General features: G+C 37.9%; 1 protein-coding gene across 2 annotated transcripts in view; it reads right to left on the bottom strand.

Moving 5' to 3' along the window:
• LOC131541836 (growth hormone receptor-like) overlaps window positions 1–11,630 on the bottom strand; it is a 28,312-nt gene extending 16,682 nt beyond the window's left edge. The window contains exon 1 of one of the 2 annotated variants that reach the window (XM_058777806.1): window positions 11,449–11,630. In XM_058777806.1, the coding sequence (XP_058633789.1) occupies window positions 11,449–11,456 (8 nt within the window). In that variant the 5' untranslated portion in view covers window positions 11,457–11,630. Of the gene's footprint in view, window positions 1–11,388 lie in introns of both variants that reach the window. The other variant, XM_058777815.1, reaches the window with a different exon arrangement.
• Window positions 11,631–13,457: the final 1,827 nt, after the last annotated feature.

Consider the following 13,457-nt stretch of genomic DNA (forward strand, 5'->3'; position numbering starts at 1 on the left):
CACAATCATTAATCATGATTAATCACAAATTTAAAATACTAGGATTTACCTGTAAATGTGCTGAAATAAAGAAATGCATGGCTAACTAGTTTAAGGAAACAGAACCTTTCACACTTCTGCCAGGTATGAGACATAATCCTTATTATTCTTTTATCATTATTCTCTTGTTTTTATTCAGCCATTATCAGCCTTTAAACTGGCAATAAAACGTTTACCAAGCCACATCGCTTCAATCCCAGTATACATTAAACCAACTATTATAAAAAGTATTTCTAAATAAATACAACAAAACATTTTCTTGCGACCTTACGTGAAGTATTATGACAAAATGCATTATGAAGAAGAATTGGACCTGTTCTGCAGCTGCATTAGAGCTAACATTAGCATCATGCTTCATAAGACAATTTATGACATTAATAGTGCACTTTTACTCAGAACTCACTTCAAACCACCATCGAGTGTTTGTAATAACTTCATTTTGCAATCACATGTGGAATTTGGTCGTTTACTGTTGTTAAAATATTATATTTATAGCCTTTTATATTGCTGCACAAATTAGCATTTCAGATGCACACATTCAACTCAAGAAAATCACATATAAAATATCCTATCTTAATCGTGTGTTAATTTTCTTATATAATCTATAGTGGCTGTTGTCATGTTTATTTCTGCTGTGTAAAAGCCTTAACATGTATGCTCTGCTGAAACTCACGTTGTTTGATGTTACAACCGCCTCTCCGTTCTTAAATTGCCAGGTATACATTCCAAGTGTAATACACATTAGTAAAAGGATCTATTTTCATTTTTATTCAAGAAATGTCAGTTAGACAATCTGAGAAGCAAACAGCTATCGTCGGATCATCAGGATGGAATGAGAGGTAGAGTTGAGTGTCATCAGCAGAGCAGTGATATGAAAGCCATGTTTCTGAATGACAGAACCTAGTGATGCCATGTAGACAGAGAAGAGAAGTGGTCCAAGAACTGAGCCCTGAGGCACCCCAGTAGCTAGATGTTGCGACTTGGATACCTCACCTCTCCAAGATACCTTGAAGGAGCTATCTGAGAGGTAAGACTGAAAGCACTGGAGTGCGGTTCCTGAGATGCCTTAAGATTTAATATATGTTAAATATATGCTAAATTAAGGATGTAACGGTTACCGGTTTGACGATAAATCCTGATAAAATTCCCCACGGTTAGTATTACCATTTCATATTTTAATTATCATTAAAAACAACTCACAATAAATAAATACTGTCCAGCATAAAGCACAGTTTTCAGTAACAGTCTCACGTGCACAGCAGCAGAGTAGTTTCGTTTTGAGTGAAAACAGGGCGGAAACACTGGGAGGTTTTAAAAGAGTTCTAAGGGAATTATACAAATGAATATATGAATGAATTCATTATATGAATGTACCTCTGAAGGTTCTGACTGTTTTCGGAAACGATTCGATGGCATTTTGTTTTCATCTTCGCTCCCTGTAATACCTAAAGGAAGTGTTCTTAATCACAATGCAGCTTTGTCCACGGAGTTTACGGGAAATAGCTGTATTTCTGCTTTCCATAAGCGCCACCTAGTGTCAGAGAGTGGATTTACAGAGACTTACATTTACATTCAGCGTGTGTGCAGTTTCTGTCTGGACAAAAACGGACCGAATTTGTATGCCCTGCTGTAAAGTTTGACCGGTTGATGAAAAACAAGCTTAGTTGGATTCTACACATTTAAACAATTCAGATAAGTTATCTAGAATTATTTATGGAGCAGATAAAATACCTATAACCATTTGTGACCCCGGATGACAAAACCAGTCTTAAGTGTCAATTTTTCGAGCTGAGATACAACTATTTGAAAATCTGGAATCTGAGGGTGCAAAAAAAACTAAATATTGAGAAAATCGCCTTTAAATTTGTTCAAATGATTTCTTAGCAATGCATATTACTAATCAAAAAATAAGTTTTGATACATTTATGGTAAGAAATGTACAAAATATCTTCATGGAACATGATCTTTACTTAATATCCTAATGATTTTTGGCATAAAAGAAAAATTTATAATTTTGACCCATACAATGTATTGTTGGCTATTGCTACAAATACACCCCAGCGACTTAAGACTGGTTTTGTGGTCCAGGGTCACATTTATTAATCAATTATCATTTTGACTTAACCCTTTTCTTTATTTAAAGGCTGAAATGTGAGGTTTACCATTTTATGAAACTTTTTCAAAGCTTTATTTGAACATTTACATTAGATATTTGAACATGCTATTAAACAGTTGTCAGTCAAGTTGTCATTTAAAATCTGAACATCATTGGTAATGTTATTGTTTTAGTGATTATGCAAACAAAAAGTCATTTTATTTGTTGTTTGTTGATTTTTAAATATAAAACTTGGTGAAGTGATTTATGTGTCGGTACTTTTTGAACATTGAAAGGGGTCATATGATGGGATTTCATGTTTTCCTTTGTCTTTGGAGTGTTACAAGCTGTTTGTGCATATATAAGATCTGTAAAGTTGCAAAGATTAAAGTCTCAAAACCAAAGAGATATTCTTTATAAAAGTTAAGACTCGACCACGCCCTCCTAAAACGGCTCATTAAAACACGCCCCCACATGTCTACGTCACGGTGTGGGAAGATTTGCAAAATACTGCCCAAATATATACGCAATGAAATAAGGCGAAACTATTATTCTCGCTGTGGTATTGTTGTTGCCGCAGCCATGTTCTGGAGACACTGTGTGTTTCGTTCTGAAAGCAAAAGTACTTTGTTTGGGCTTCCAAATGAGTACACAACTAGAAATCAGTGGTTAAGTTGTATTTACAACACTGTTCCAGAACAGTACAACGCAAATATTCGAGTGTGTGCAGCGCATTTTACGAAGGACTGTTTCCTGATCCTGTGAGAGAGCAGCCTACAATGAGAACACTACGAACGGCTGTGAACACTATAAAGTGGGGCAATTCCAACGTCTCAAGGACAGTCTGGTGCTTCTGACTCACAGCCTGTAAGTACGTTTCGATATTTAAAGATTTTGCTACTGACTATTCAAACGCGAGTTTTGAGCAGTGTAGAGTAGTGATTGTTTGCCATTTCTACGATCACAAATGCAGACATGGTGTTATGTTTGCGCAACGCAACGCGTAAAAAGACTGTATGAGTCTATCAGTAATTATGCCCTCACTGAATGCAACAAATGCCTCGTTTAGAGTGGGTTTTATTGTTTTAGTCTTGTTGCGCTAGAACACTATGTTTTTTGAATCTCAAACCGCGTAAACACATTGCATTACACCAAATACACAAAATAATGTTCTTTTTAGCAACGTCATATGTCCCCTTTAACAATACCATGATAATACTGATCATTTTGGCCACTATAACCGTGATAAGAAATTTTCATACCGTTACATCGGTTAGTTTAATATTGCTGCAGTAATTCAGGCAAAAGGAGCCCCAACTAAGTATTGAGTGCTGTACATGCTCATACTTTTCATTTTCATACTTTTCAGTTGGCCAAGATTTCTAAAAATCCTTTCTTTGTATTGGTCTTAAGTAATATTCTAATATTTTGAGATACTGATTTTTGACTTTCATGAGCTGTAAGCTCTAATCATCAAAATTAAAAGAAATAAACATTTGAAATATATCAGTCTGTGTGTAATGAATGAATATAATATACAAGTTTCACTTTTTGAATGGAATTAGTGAAATAAATCAACTTTTTGATGATATTCTAATTATATGACCAGCACCTGTATATTGTAATATTGCAAAAAAAAAAAAAGATTCATTGCAGATTTCAGACAATCAGATTCTGTAAAGATTCTTTAGCAAAGAGTTAAAGCAGCCCTAGTGAAACAATCATCACACTCTCACTGAACCAGATCCTCATATGGAGGTATAATACAGCGAGTAATAAAGACAGACAGAGGCTGTAATAGGCAGAGATGTGTGTGTGTGTGGGTGTGGGTGAGCGTGAATGAGAGACGTCTCTGAATGCACTTGACGCTGACTCAGGTAACGCTGGAGATCCGCTGCGTGTGAGCACTAAAGCCACTTCTGATCTACTTTGCACCTAATAGTCTTTGAGCTTTGGGTCACTGGGGCAGCATCTGACACGAGAATCTGCTGCTTCACGACCAAACCTCCTGCTGCAACGCCGGCCAATCACAAGCTGAGAATCTCAGGAAAACATCTCGAAGTCACAGCAGACTGAATTATGAGCATTACACTTCATATTTACATCGTTTCATAAGCAGGCGATATTTAACGTGTATGAACGTGTCTAAAAATAACAGTGACAAAACACTGATGGCACGAAGCATCAGAGACTCAACAAATAAAGCGCAACACAAAGTGTCAATATTTATACAGGAGAATCTCACGAAAACAGGCTTTAGAAAATAAATACAATTAAATTGAATAATAAAAATAAAACAATGAAATGACGTTGTGTAATGATCATGGAGCCTATTTTAAGGTCAGACAGTTAGAACTCATTTTACACCTAATTCTCATTACTGTAATGTCTCTGAATGATTTTTTTGTTTTGTTTTAATAACTGAAATACAGGCAGCACAATAAAAATACCATGATGTGTAAATATTTAACTAATTAATTCAAATTTAGTCATTATTTTTTTGCACATTTCAATGATAAGAATGTGTGGGGTGTTTAGTTGTCAAGGAAATAAAACAATAAATCTCACAATGCAAATAATGCTCTTGCAAACAGGATTAATTTTCATTAAGCAGCACTTAATCTGTTATTTTCTTGCTTTGGGGTTTAATGTGAGCTGGACGTGATGTTCTCGGCTTTGTGAGATTCACTCAGATTCATACAGAAACTAAAAACATATTGTGTAAATAATTGAATCTGTCAGTTTTCTGCTCCAGGCTCAAGACTCACGTAACGGCGGAAGGAGGATAAAAGAGTAATAATTATGTGTTTCTCTCCTCTTCTGATCTCGAAGGCGACTAGAAAACACACCGTGAGCTTTCTGGGACATCAGCGCTCTGTTTTAAGATCCACACGTTTGGTGACAAACCTCTTGTACTATGAGCATTTGTGATATAAATATATATTTATTGTTTTTAATGTTGGCTGTCAGTTATCTTCAAGGTGAGAACAAAGTAATATTTAAGACATTTAGCATTAATACAAGACTGAAATTAAATCAGTTAAACATATCTGAAGTTCTGGTTATTATCTGTTGTCTGATTCAGGTTTGATAAGATGGATTTTAATGTATTTCTTGAACGATATGCATAAACTGATCATGTGGCAATATAACAAGTGAACTACATTACCTCCGTCAGCCATATGAATCCAAATCAAAGATATAATGAAATGAACCTACTATAATCTCAAGCAGAGCAAGAGTCAAGTGTTTTATGCTCAAACGGGATCCAGAAACACACATTCATAACAGTATAATGCCAGGTTTATTAGAAAGCTAGATTAGGAAATGAAGTAGAGGAGGAGAGCTCTTTCCACTTCAGATGCACCTGTAGAAATGAGGATTGAGTTCAGCACACACATCTCTACCTGTTCATCCTTTAATATGATGCTTATTAAACATTAAACATATGTATACATAACATCTGCTATAACTCAAGACCAGAGCAAACATTCACTGCTGGTAATGGCTCTCTGAAGGGTCAAACGTCGGCTTGTTTACTCTTCAGTCGGTCGCCATGACGTGTGTGTGTGTGTGTGTGTGTGTGAGTGTGTGTGTGTGTCGTGTTCATGAAGACGACTTCACAGGCGAGACTTACAGTGTATCACGCTTATAAACACGCCGGAGAGTCCCTTCATATCCCTGTGAACCAGACTCAAACCCGTCAGACCAGATTCGCTCGTCTCAGCGCCATAAACAGCTCAGTATTAGACACTTCCAGCTCTAAAAACTCTTCGCCGCACATCTGTGTGTATAATGTGTGCCGGTACTGGAAAGTTTCAAACGTGAGGACAGTTTTTACGACTAAAACACTATTATTTTATAGGGATGAATTCAGCAGAACCTGTGAAACACCGGCGTGTCATTCCTGAATTTGAGCTTTTAGAGGAGTAACTGCGATCCGTCTCTATAAATCACTCAGAACAGAGCCGTCTGGACGTGAAAAGAGCTCCGTGTTTACTGTGTGACTGATTTCATTGTGTTTATAATGAATCTATGAACTTCAAACACATCTGTCTCTAAAGCTGAACATTTACACTACAGCTCAAACGTTTTTTACCAGTCAGTAAGATGTTTTTAAAGAAGTCACCAAGCCTGCATTTATTTGATCCAAAGTACAGCGAAAGCAGTAATATTGTGAAATATTTTTAGTATTTAAAACAGCTGTTTTCTATGTGAATATGTGTTAAACTGTAATTTATTTCTGTGATGTGCAGCTGTATTTTCAGCATCATTACTGCAGTCTTCAGTGTCACATGATCTTCAGAAATCATTCTAATATGCTGATCTGCTGCTCAACAAACATTTCTGATTATTATCAATGTTGAAAACAGATGAGTAGAATTCTTTAAAATCATGAAAAATCGTACTGTTCAAAAACGTTTGACTGGTAGTGTAAATGTTTATCATTATGTTGATATTGTACATTTCAGTGTGATACAAACACACTAAACGTTTGAAAACGATCATGTTTCTCTGCTGGTCGTGACAGATTCTCATGAAGTCTTATCATCGGTTTTTATTCTAGATTCTACAACAAACATTATGTAAAGCTGTGAATAACAGTATCAACGCTGCTCTTTTCTTCTGCCATTCACAAGCTATTTTCTTCATTCGTTAGAAAATGATTCATTGTCATGAATACAACTGCTAAGTTGTTGATAGTTATGTTTTTATTTGACCACCAAATGAAGCATAAGCAGCGCCGGTGATGCATCAATACACAATCATGCGATAAAATCACTTCCAGGTCTGAATCTCAAGAGTTTGAGCTATTTATGTCATGCAGGAAAAGTCAAGAAAAATCAATAGCTTTCAGACGCATTTGATTGTCCACTGAGGCATGTGGACACATCAGCGGCCGGACAGTCAACATCTCCATCTGGGTCAGTGAGGACCGATGAACCGCACACACACACACACACACACCTTGCCATCATCCGATAAAAACCTGCTCTCCGTAATCCTGGATCTTTCTGAAGCAGACGAGTGTGTGAGACGCATTAACGCTCTCTGTGATCTGACCCGTCCACAAAAACAAACTGACCTTTACTGTCCCGATGGACGCCTGAACAACACAGACGACGGCTGTAATTAGACAAGCGTTAACGAAGATATCAGATACATCGGGCTGGTGATGGGGACAAACAGCCTCTTTCTTCTCTACACAAATCACTCGCTAAACTCCTGGAAATAAAAATCTCATTCACGTGCGCTGACGAGAAACTGATTTAATAATAATGATGAAAATCCAGATTCTGCCATAAAATCACAGTAGTGCCATTATTCAGATCAAGTCAGTTCAGTGTTGGTTTGGTTCAGTTTAATATCAGTGTGAACTTCATCAGTTTTAAAATGATTTCAAAGCAGCTCTACAGAAGAAACAAACTACACTTAAACCTGAAGAGGATCCACCAATCACAGACCTCGCTGACTGTTACCATGGAAGCATAAATTGTGGTGAAAGCTTATCAGCATTGACGTCTGTGTGTCCAATCACATGGCATTTTAACACAAATTCATTTGACATTTGGTAGAACTGGGTCAAAGGAAACAGATGTCAAACCGGACCGGTTGAGAGACGCCTTCATCTCAAAAACCCTCAAGATGAGTCAGGTGACATGAGCACGGCTTCGTTTAATTAACAGTGTGTTTTCTGAGCTCAGATACTAAACCACGATACTCTTCACTTGCAGAGCACATTCCGAGCACCAAAATAATCAAATAAAATGATATAATGAAGATTATTGATATTTAATTCAAGTGAGGTGTGGAGCAAGTTTGTGAATGTCATCATCATGCAATTAATGTCAAGACAAACGAGCTGTGAGCCTCTCCTTCATAAGACCAACAAACTAAAACACACGCCATTAAAGCAGAATGAGACGTGTTCAAACTCGTCTCCAGCACCTCATGTGTTTGTGCAAACGTCTTCTAGAATAAGCCTGAGGAGATGTTCCTCTTCTCTGCACTGAAACACGCCAGTCATCTTCATCACAGCTCACTCGTTACAGGCTGCTCGTTTGCTGTGATCGTTGTGTTTGTGTGTCTGCTTCACTATGATATCTGAGGAATCTTTAGAGAATAACTAATATGGACCAATCACTGATTAATCAATTAGTGAAGTCAGCTCCCCATTTCAATATTTGACAGGTGGTGAAAAAACAACAACAGAATAATTCAAAGACCAGTTAAGGGCACTATAGGGCTACATCCATCAGAAGAGCGCGTGTGCAAACACCTTTAACAAAACGCTTTAAAACACCGCTGGACTTCATCAGATATCACAGATTTGGGTCAGACCTTCAGACTGGTCTTAATCGGGTTGCTATCTCTTTTCTAACTGATCTGACTTACGGTTTTTGTAAACCAGAGTATCAAAACCACCAAAAATCCCATAGACTTTCATTGAGGGGGTGAAAACTTTTGTACAGTGAGACGTACGGTGCATTTAAGCTGTATATTGCTACAGCAAAGCTTAACAACTCCCTACTGAAAAACAGCTAAAACCAGCCTAAGCTAATTGGCTGCTTTGGATGGTCTCACAAGCTGGATTTAAAGTGGTTTTGGCCACTTTTTAGCTGGTCAGGCTGGTCTGGTCAAGCTGGGAGACCTGCTAAAAGACCAGGCAAGCTTAAACCAGCAAAGACTAGGCTGGTTTTAGCTGTTTTATAGCTGTTTATTGTTGTTGTTTTTTGGCTAAATTACCTGGTTTTGGTTTTAGCAGTTTTTTTGCTAAATCAACTGTGTTTTTGCTAACAACATGTTAATTATGCTAGCAACATGCTAGCAACATACTAATCACACTAGAAATTAGCTAACAACATGCTATAAACATGTTAACAACATGCTAATCATGTTAGAAACATGCTAGAAACATGCTAGCAACATGGCAACAACATGTAAAAACTTGTTAATGTGTTAAATTGTGTAAGTTATCAACATCTAATCTATCGAAAATTAAAGCGATAGTTCACCCAAAAATGAAAATTCTGTCATTAATTACTCCGCCTCATGTCGTTCCAAACCCGTAAGACCTTCGTTCATCTTCAGAACACAAATGAAGATATTTGTGATGAATTCCGAGAGCTTTCTGACCCTTCATATAGAGCAAGGGTACTATGAGGGTCAGAAAGCTCTCGGATTCCATCACAAATATCACAAGGGTGAGTAATTAATGACATACTTTAGGTGAAATATAAAACTGCTTCAAACTTAAAGACAAGGCTTTTTAAGCCAACTTCAAAGTTTGTTCACAAACTTTAGGCTACTCATCTAGTTTTATTTAGAATGAGATGCACTGATGACTAACAGCAGGAAAATAGAGCACAACATAGAGTGCGTTTGGATTTCAAGTTGACTTTAAAAATCTGGTCAGCCAGGCAGTGAATTCTGCGTAAGTGGGATAAGTTTGTACATTTGCATAGGTATGCATGCATGCATGAGTGTGTGTGTGTGTGTGTGTGTGAGTGAGTGAGTGAGTGAGTGAGTGTGTGCGCGTTTTTGTGAGAAGTCAGGACATAGATGTGTATAATGACGAGGGTATGGCAGGTATTACAAGGAGAAGGTGGCATCTCAGGACATTGACCCATGTCCCCACTTTTCAAAACGCTTATAAATCACTCAGAATGAGGTTTTTTTGGGGAAAGTTGAAATGCACAGTCTCCTGTAAGGGGTAGGTTTAGGTGTAGGGTTGGTGTAGGACAATAGCACATACAGTAAGTACAGTATAAAAACCATTACGCCTATGGAGAGTCCCCACTTTTCACAAAAACGAACGTGTGTGTGTGAGTGTGAGTGTGAGTGAGTGAGTGAGTGAGTGAGTGAGTGAGTGAGTGTGTGTGTGTGTGTGTGTGTGTGTGTGTGAGTGTGTGTGTGTGTGTGTGTGTGTGTGTGTGTGTGAGTGAGTGAGTGAGTGAGTGAGTGAGTGTGTGTGTGTGTGTGAGTGTGTGAGGCTTAGGATGTGTGTTGGTGATTGTCAGTGCCTCACACAAGTGCATGTTTGTCGTGATAGACACATCGAGCCCTGTGTGATTCCTGCGCTGCTGATTGGCTACTGATAAGCGTTATCACGGAGGGTTTGTGTTGTTGTGTAGTTTGCGCTTTGGTTGTGGCTTCTAAGAAACTGGATGGAGCGCAATAACGTGCCTCAGGCCGCGAGCCGACAGAGAGAGATTCAATTAGCACAACAGGTTATTCTCACACACACACACACACACACACACACACACACACACACACGTTGTGTTTCCATGAAATCCCATAGGCGTAATGGTTTTTATACTGTACTTACTGTATGTGCTATTGTCCTACACCAACCCTACACCTAAACCTACCCCTTACAGGAGACTACAGGCATTTTTACTTTCTCAAAAAAAAAAAAAACTAATTATGTGTGATTTATAAGCTTGTTTCCTCATAGGGACCTAAAAAAATGTCCCGACAAGGTCAAAATGGACTGCTATTACTATCCTTGTACATTTGGTCCCCATAATGTGATAAATACCAGGCACACACACACACACTTCGGAAGCTTTATTGATGAGGACTTTTGATAGAATCAATGATAATGACATTTTCTCGCCCTGCAGCTCAAACTAACCTGTTGCCATCATTAGCTTCACAGCAGAACATGATAAACCCTGCGCTTCGCGTGTTTATATTCACTTATCAAACTTACAGGACATTTTAATACTGTGCTTCATATGAGATCTGAAGACAGATCCCAGTCAGATATAACCGGAGATCGACCGAACACACATCTGTCGAAGCTGCTCTCGCCGACCGCGACGCGCTGTTTTATGTAGATTTATTAATGTATTATGTGCCTGATAAACATGCCAGATATTTGGCATTACACTCGTACTGTCAGACCTTTATCACACAAGAAAAAGGACAAATACTCTGATTTTCACGCTATTTTTCAACTTTCAGAGGTGAAATAGACAATGCGACTCTCAGTAAAGACGGATAAAGCGAATCCATGAATCAGATTGAGTCTCAGTGGAAACGCGTCTAATGACAGAACTCGAGGATAAACATGTATTCTGTATTATATAAAGCAATAAGACTGACACCCAACTGAATATCAATTGAAAACACGGTGCGAGTCAAATGACATCCGATCAAGTGAAACAACAAGCATCAACATCACTTTTATACGCAGCTCATAACGCAAACAACAGCGATCCGCACGCATAAACGCAGATATTCACCTGTAAGTGTCATGAAGTGTCTCGGCTCTTGATGCGCGTTCGTTAGAGCGAGTGTCTCACCTTCTCATCAATCCTGGAGATCCTTCTTGATTTGCCTGGAAACCATTAAAGCAGGCGCGACGCGATCCTCAGACGAACCGCAGACGGCGGCGGACGCGCGGTGTTCGCGTTGCGGAGCTGCGCTCGCGTCTGGTCTGCGTCGCTCCGCCTGGTCGCGCGTCACGACGCGCTGATGTTACGAGGCGGGACTCGTTAGTGGAGCAGATGCAACGCGACCTGTTTGACATCCGATCCACGCGCTCCTCACGAAAACCCCGCGCGCGCTGATTCACACACGGTCGGAGCACACCGGGGCTAGTTGTCACACCTGTAACTGTACGCAAATGTATACATTTATGAGATATGTTGTCATAAAGTAAAAACACAAATAAAACCTATTGTAAATGTGAACAATTCATATAGGCCTGTGTAAAAGACAGATAGAGATATGCATTTTAAAAACATTACACACACATAATATCTCTGTTTATATAGGTTGATTTAATGCATTTGCATATATAAGCTAAATATGTTGACATACATGGCTGCTACATATATGAATCTTAAAGATATTATTAACATATGTACATACAGGCCTATACATTTTACTATTGGAATTTTTTATGTTATATACACATCTAATATCTTCACCTAGTCAGAGAATATATGTGGAAATTATTTCTCACCTTATAGGTAACATTTATTGGCAATATCACTCTTGTTAAAGGGCAATATACACTGCTGTTCAAAAGTTTGTTTTCAAAAGACTTATATCTTTAGAAAAGATTCCTATTTTGAATAAATGCTGTTCTTTTTAACTTTTTATTCATCAAAGAATCAAAGAAAAAAGCACAAGAGGAGCACAAGAGTTTCAACACTGATAATAAATCAGCATATTATTAATGAAGGATCATGTGACACTGAAGACTGGAGTAATGATGCTGAAAATACAGCTGCGCATCACAGAAACACTTTTTAAAGTATATTAAAATAGGAAACCAATATTAGAAATTGCAATAATATTTCACAATATTACAGTTTTTCTGTATTTTTGATCAAATAAATAGCATAAAAGACAGTGTATGTCATATATTACATTTCCATATGGGAAGAAACAATATTCACAAATAACCTGCTTGTTAGCAGTGCTTTTATGTAGTGATTCCAGTCAGTTTGTGAATTCTATTCTAAGACTACATAACTGTTTTGTTACATATATTCAGTGAAGAATCACTAGTGAAGGTAGATCTGAGCTGAGAGATCAAACTGTGTTTACGGGATTTGGCCGTTTCAGTGTTTTATATTGTATTTTTACACATTAATGTTAGCCAAAACTATGGTTTGTGTGTGTTCTACTGCCTCATGAACGGTTTTGTGGTTGTTTTTGCTGATATAAATGCTGCTGAAATCCATATAATCTTCAACAAAATAAATGTTTTTGTAATCTAGACTACAGGTGCTGGTCATATAATTAGAATATCATCAAAAAGTTGATTTATTTCACTAATTCCGTTCAAAAAGTGAAACTTGTATATTATATTCATTCATTACACACAGACTGATATATTTCAAATGTTTATTTCTTTTAATTTTGATGATTAGAGCTTACAGCTCATGAAAGTCAAAAATCAGTATCTCAAAATATTAGAATATTACTTAAGACCAATACAAAGAAAGGATTTTTAGAAATCTTGGCCAACTGAAAAGTATGAAAATGAAAAGTATGAGCATGTACAGCACTCAATACTTAGTTGGGGCTCCTTTTGCCTGAATTACTGCAGCAATGCGGCGTGGCATGGAGTCGATCAGTCTGTGGCACTGCTCAGGTGTTATGAGCCCAGGTTGCTCTGATAGTGGCCTTCAGCTCTTCTGCATTGTTGGGTCTGGTGTCTCTCATCTTCCTCATAGATTCTCTCTGGGGTTCAGGTCAGGCGAGTTTGCTGGCCAATCAAGCACAGTAACACTATGGTCATTGAACCAGCTTTTGGTACCTTTGGCAGTGTGGGCAGGTGCCAAGTCCTGCTGGAAAA

Source organism: Onychostoma macrolepis, chromosome 01 (assembly GCF_012432095.1).
Source record: "Onychostoma macrolepis isolate SWU-2019 chromosome 01, ASM1243209v1, whole genome shotgun sequence".
Classification (NCBI taxonomy): domain Eukaryota; kingdom Metazoa; phylum Chordata; class Actinopteri; order Cypriniformes; family Cyprinidae; genus Onychostoma; species Onychostoma macrolepis.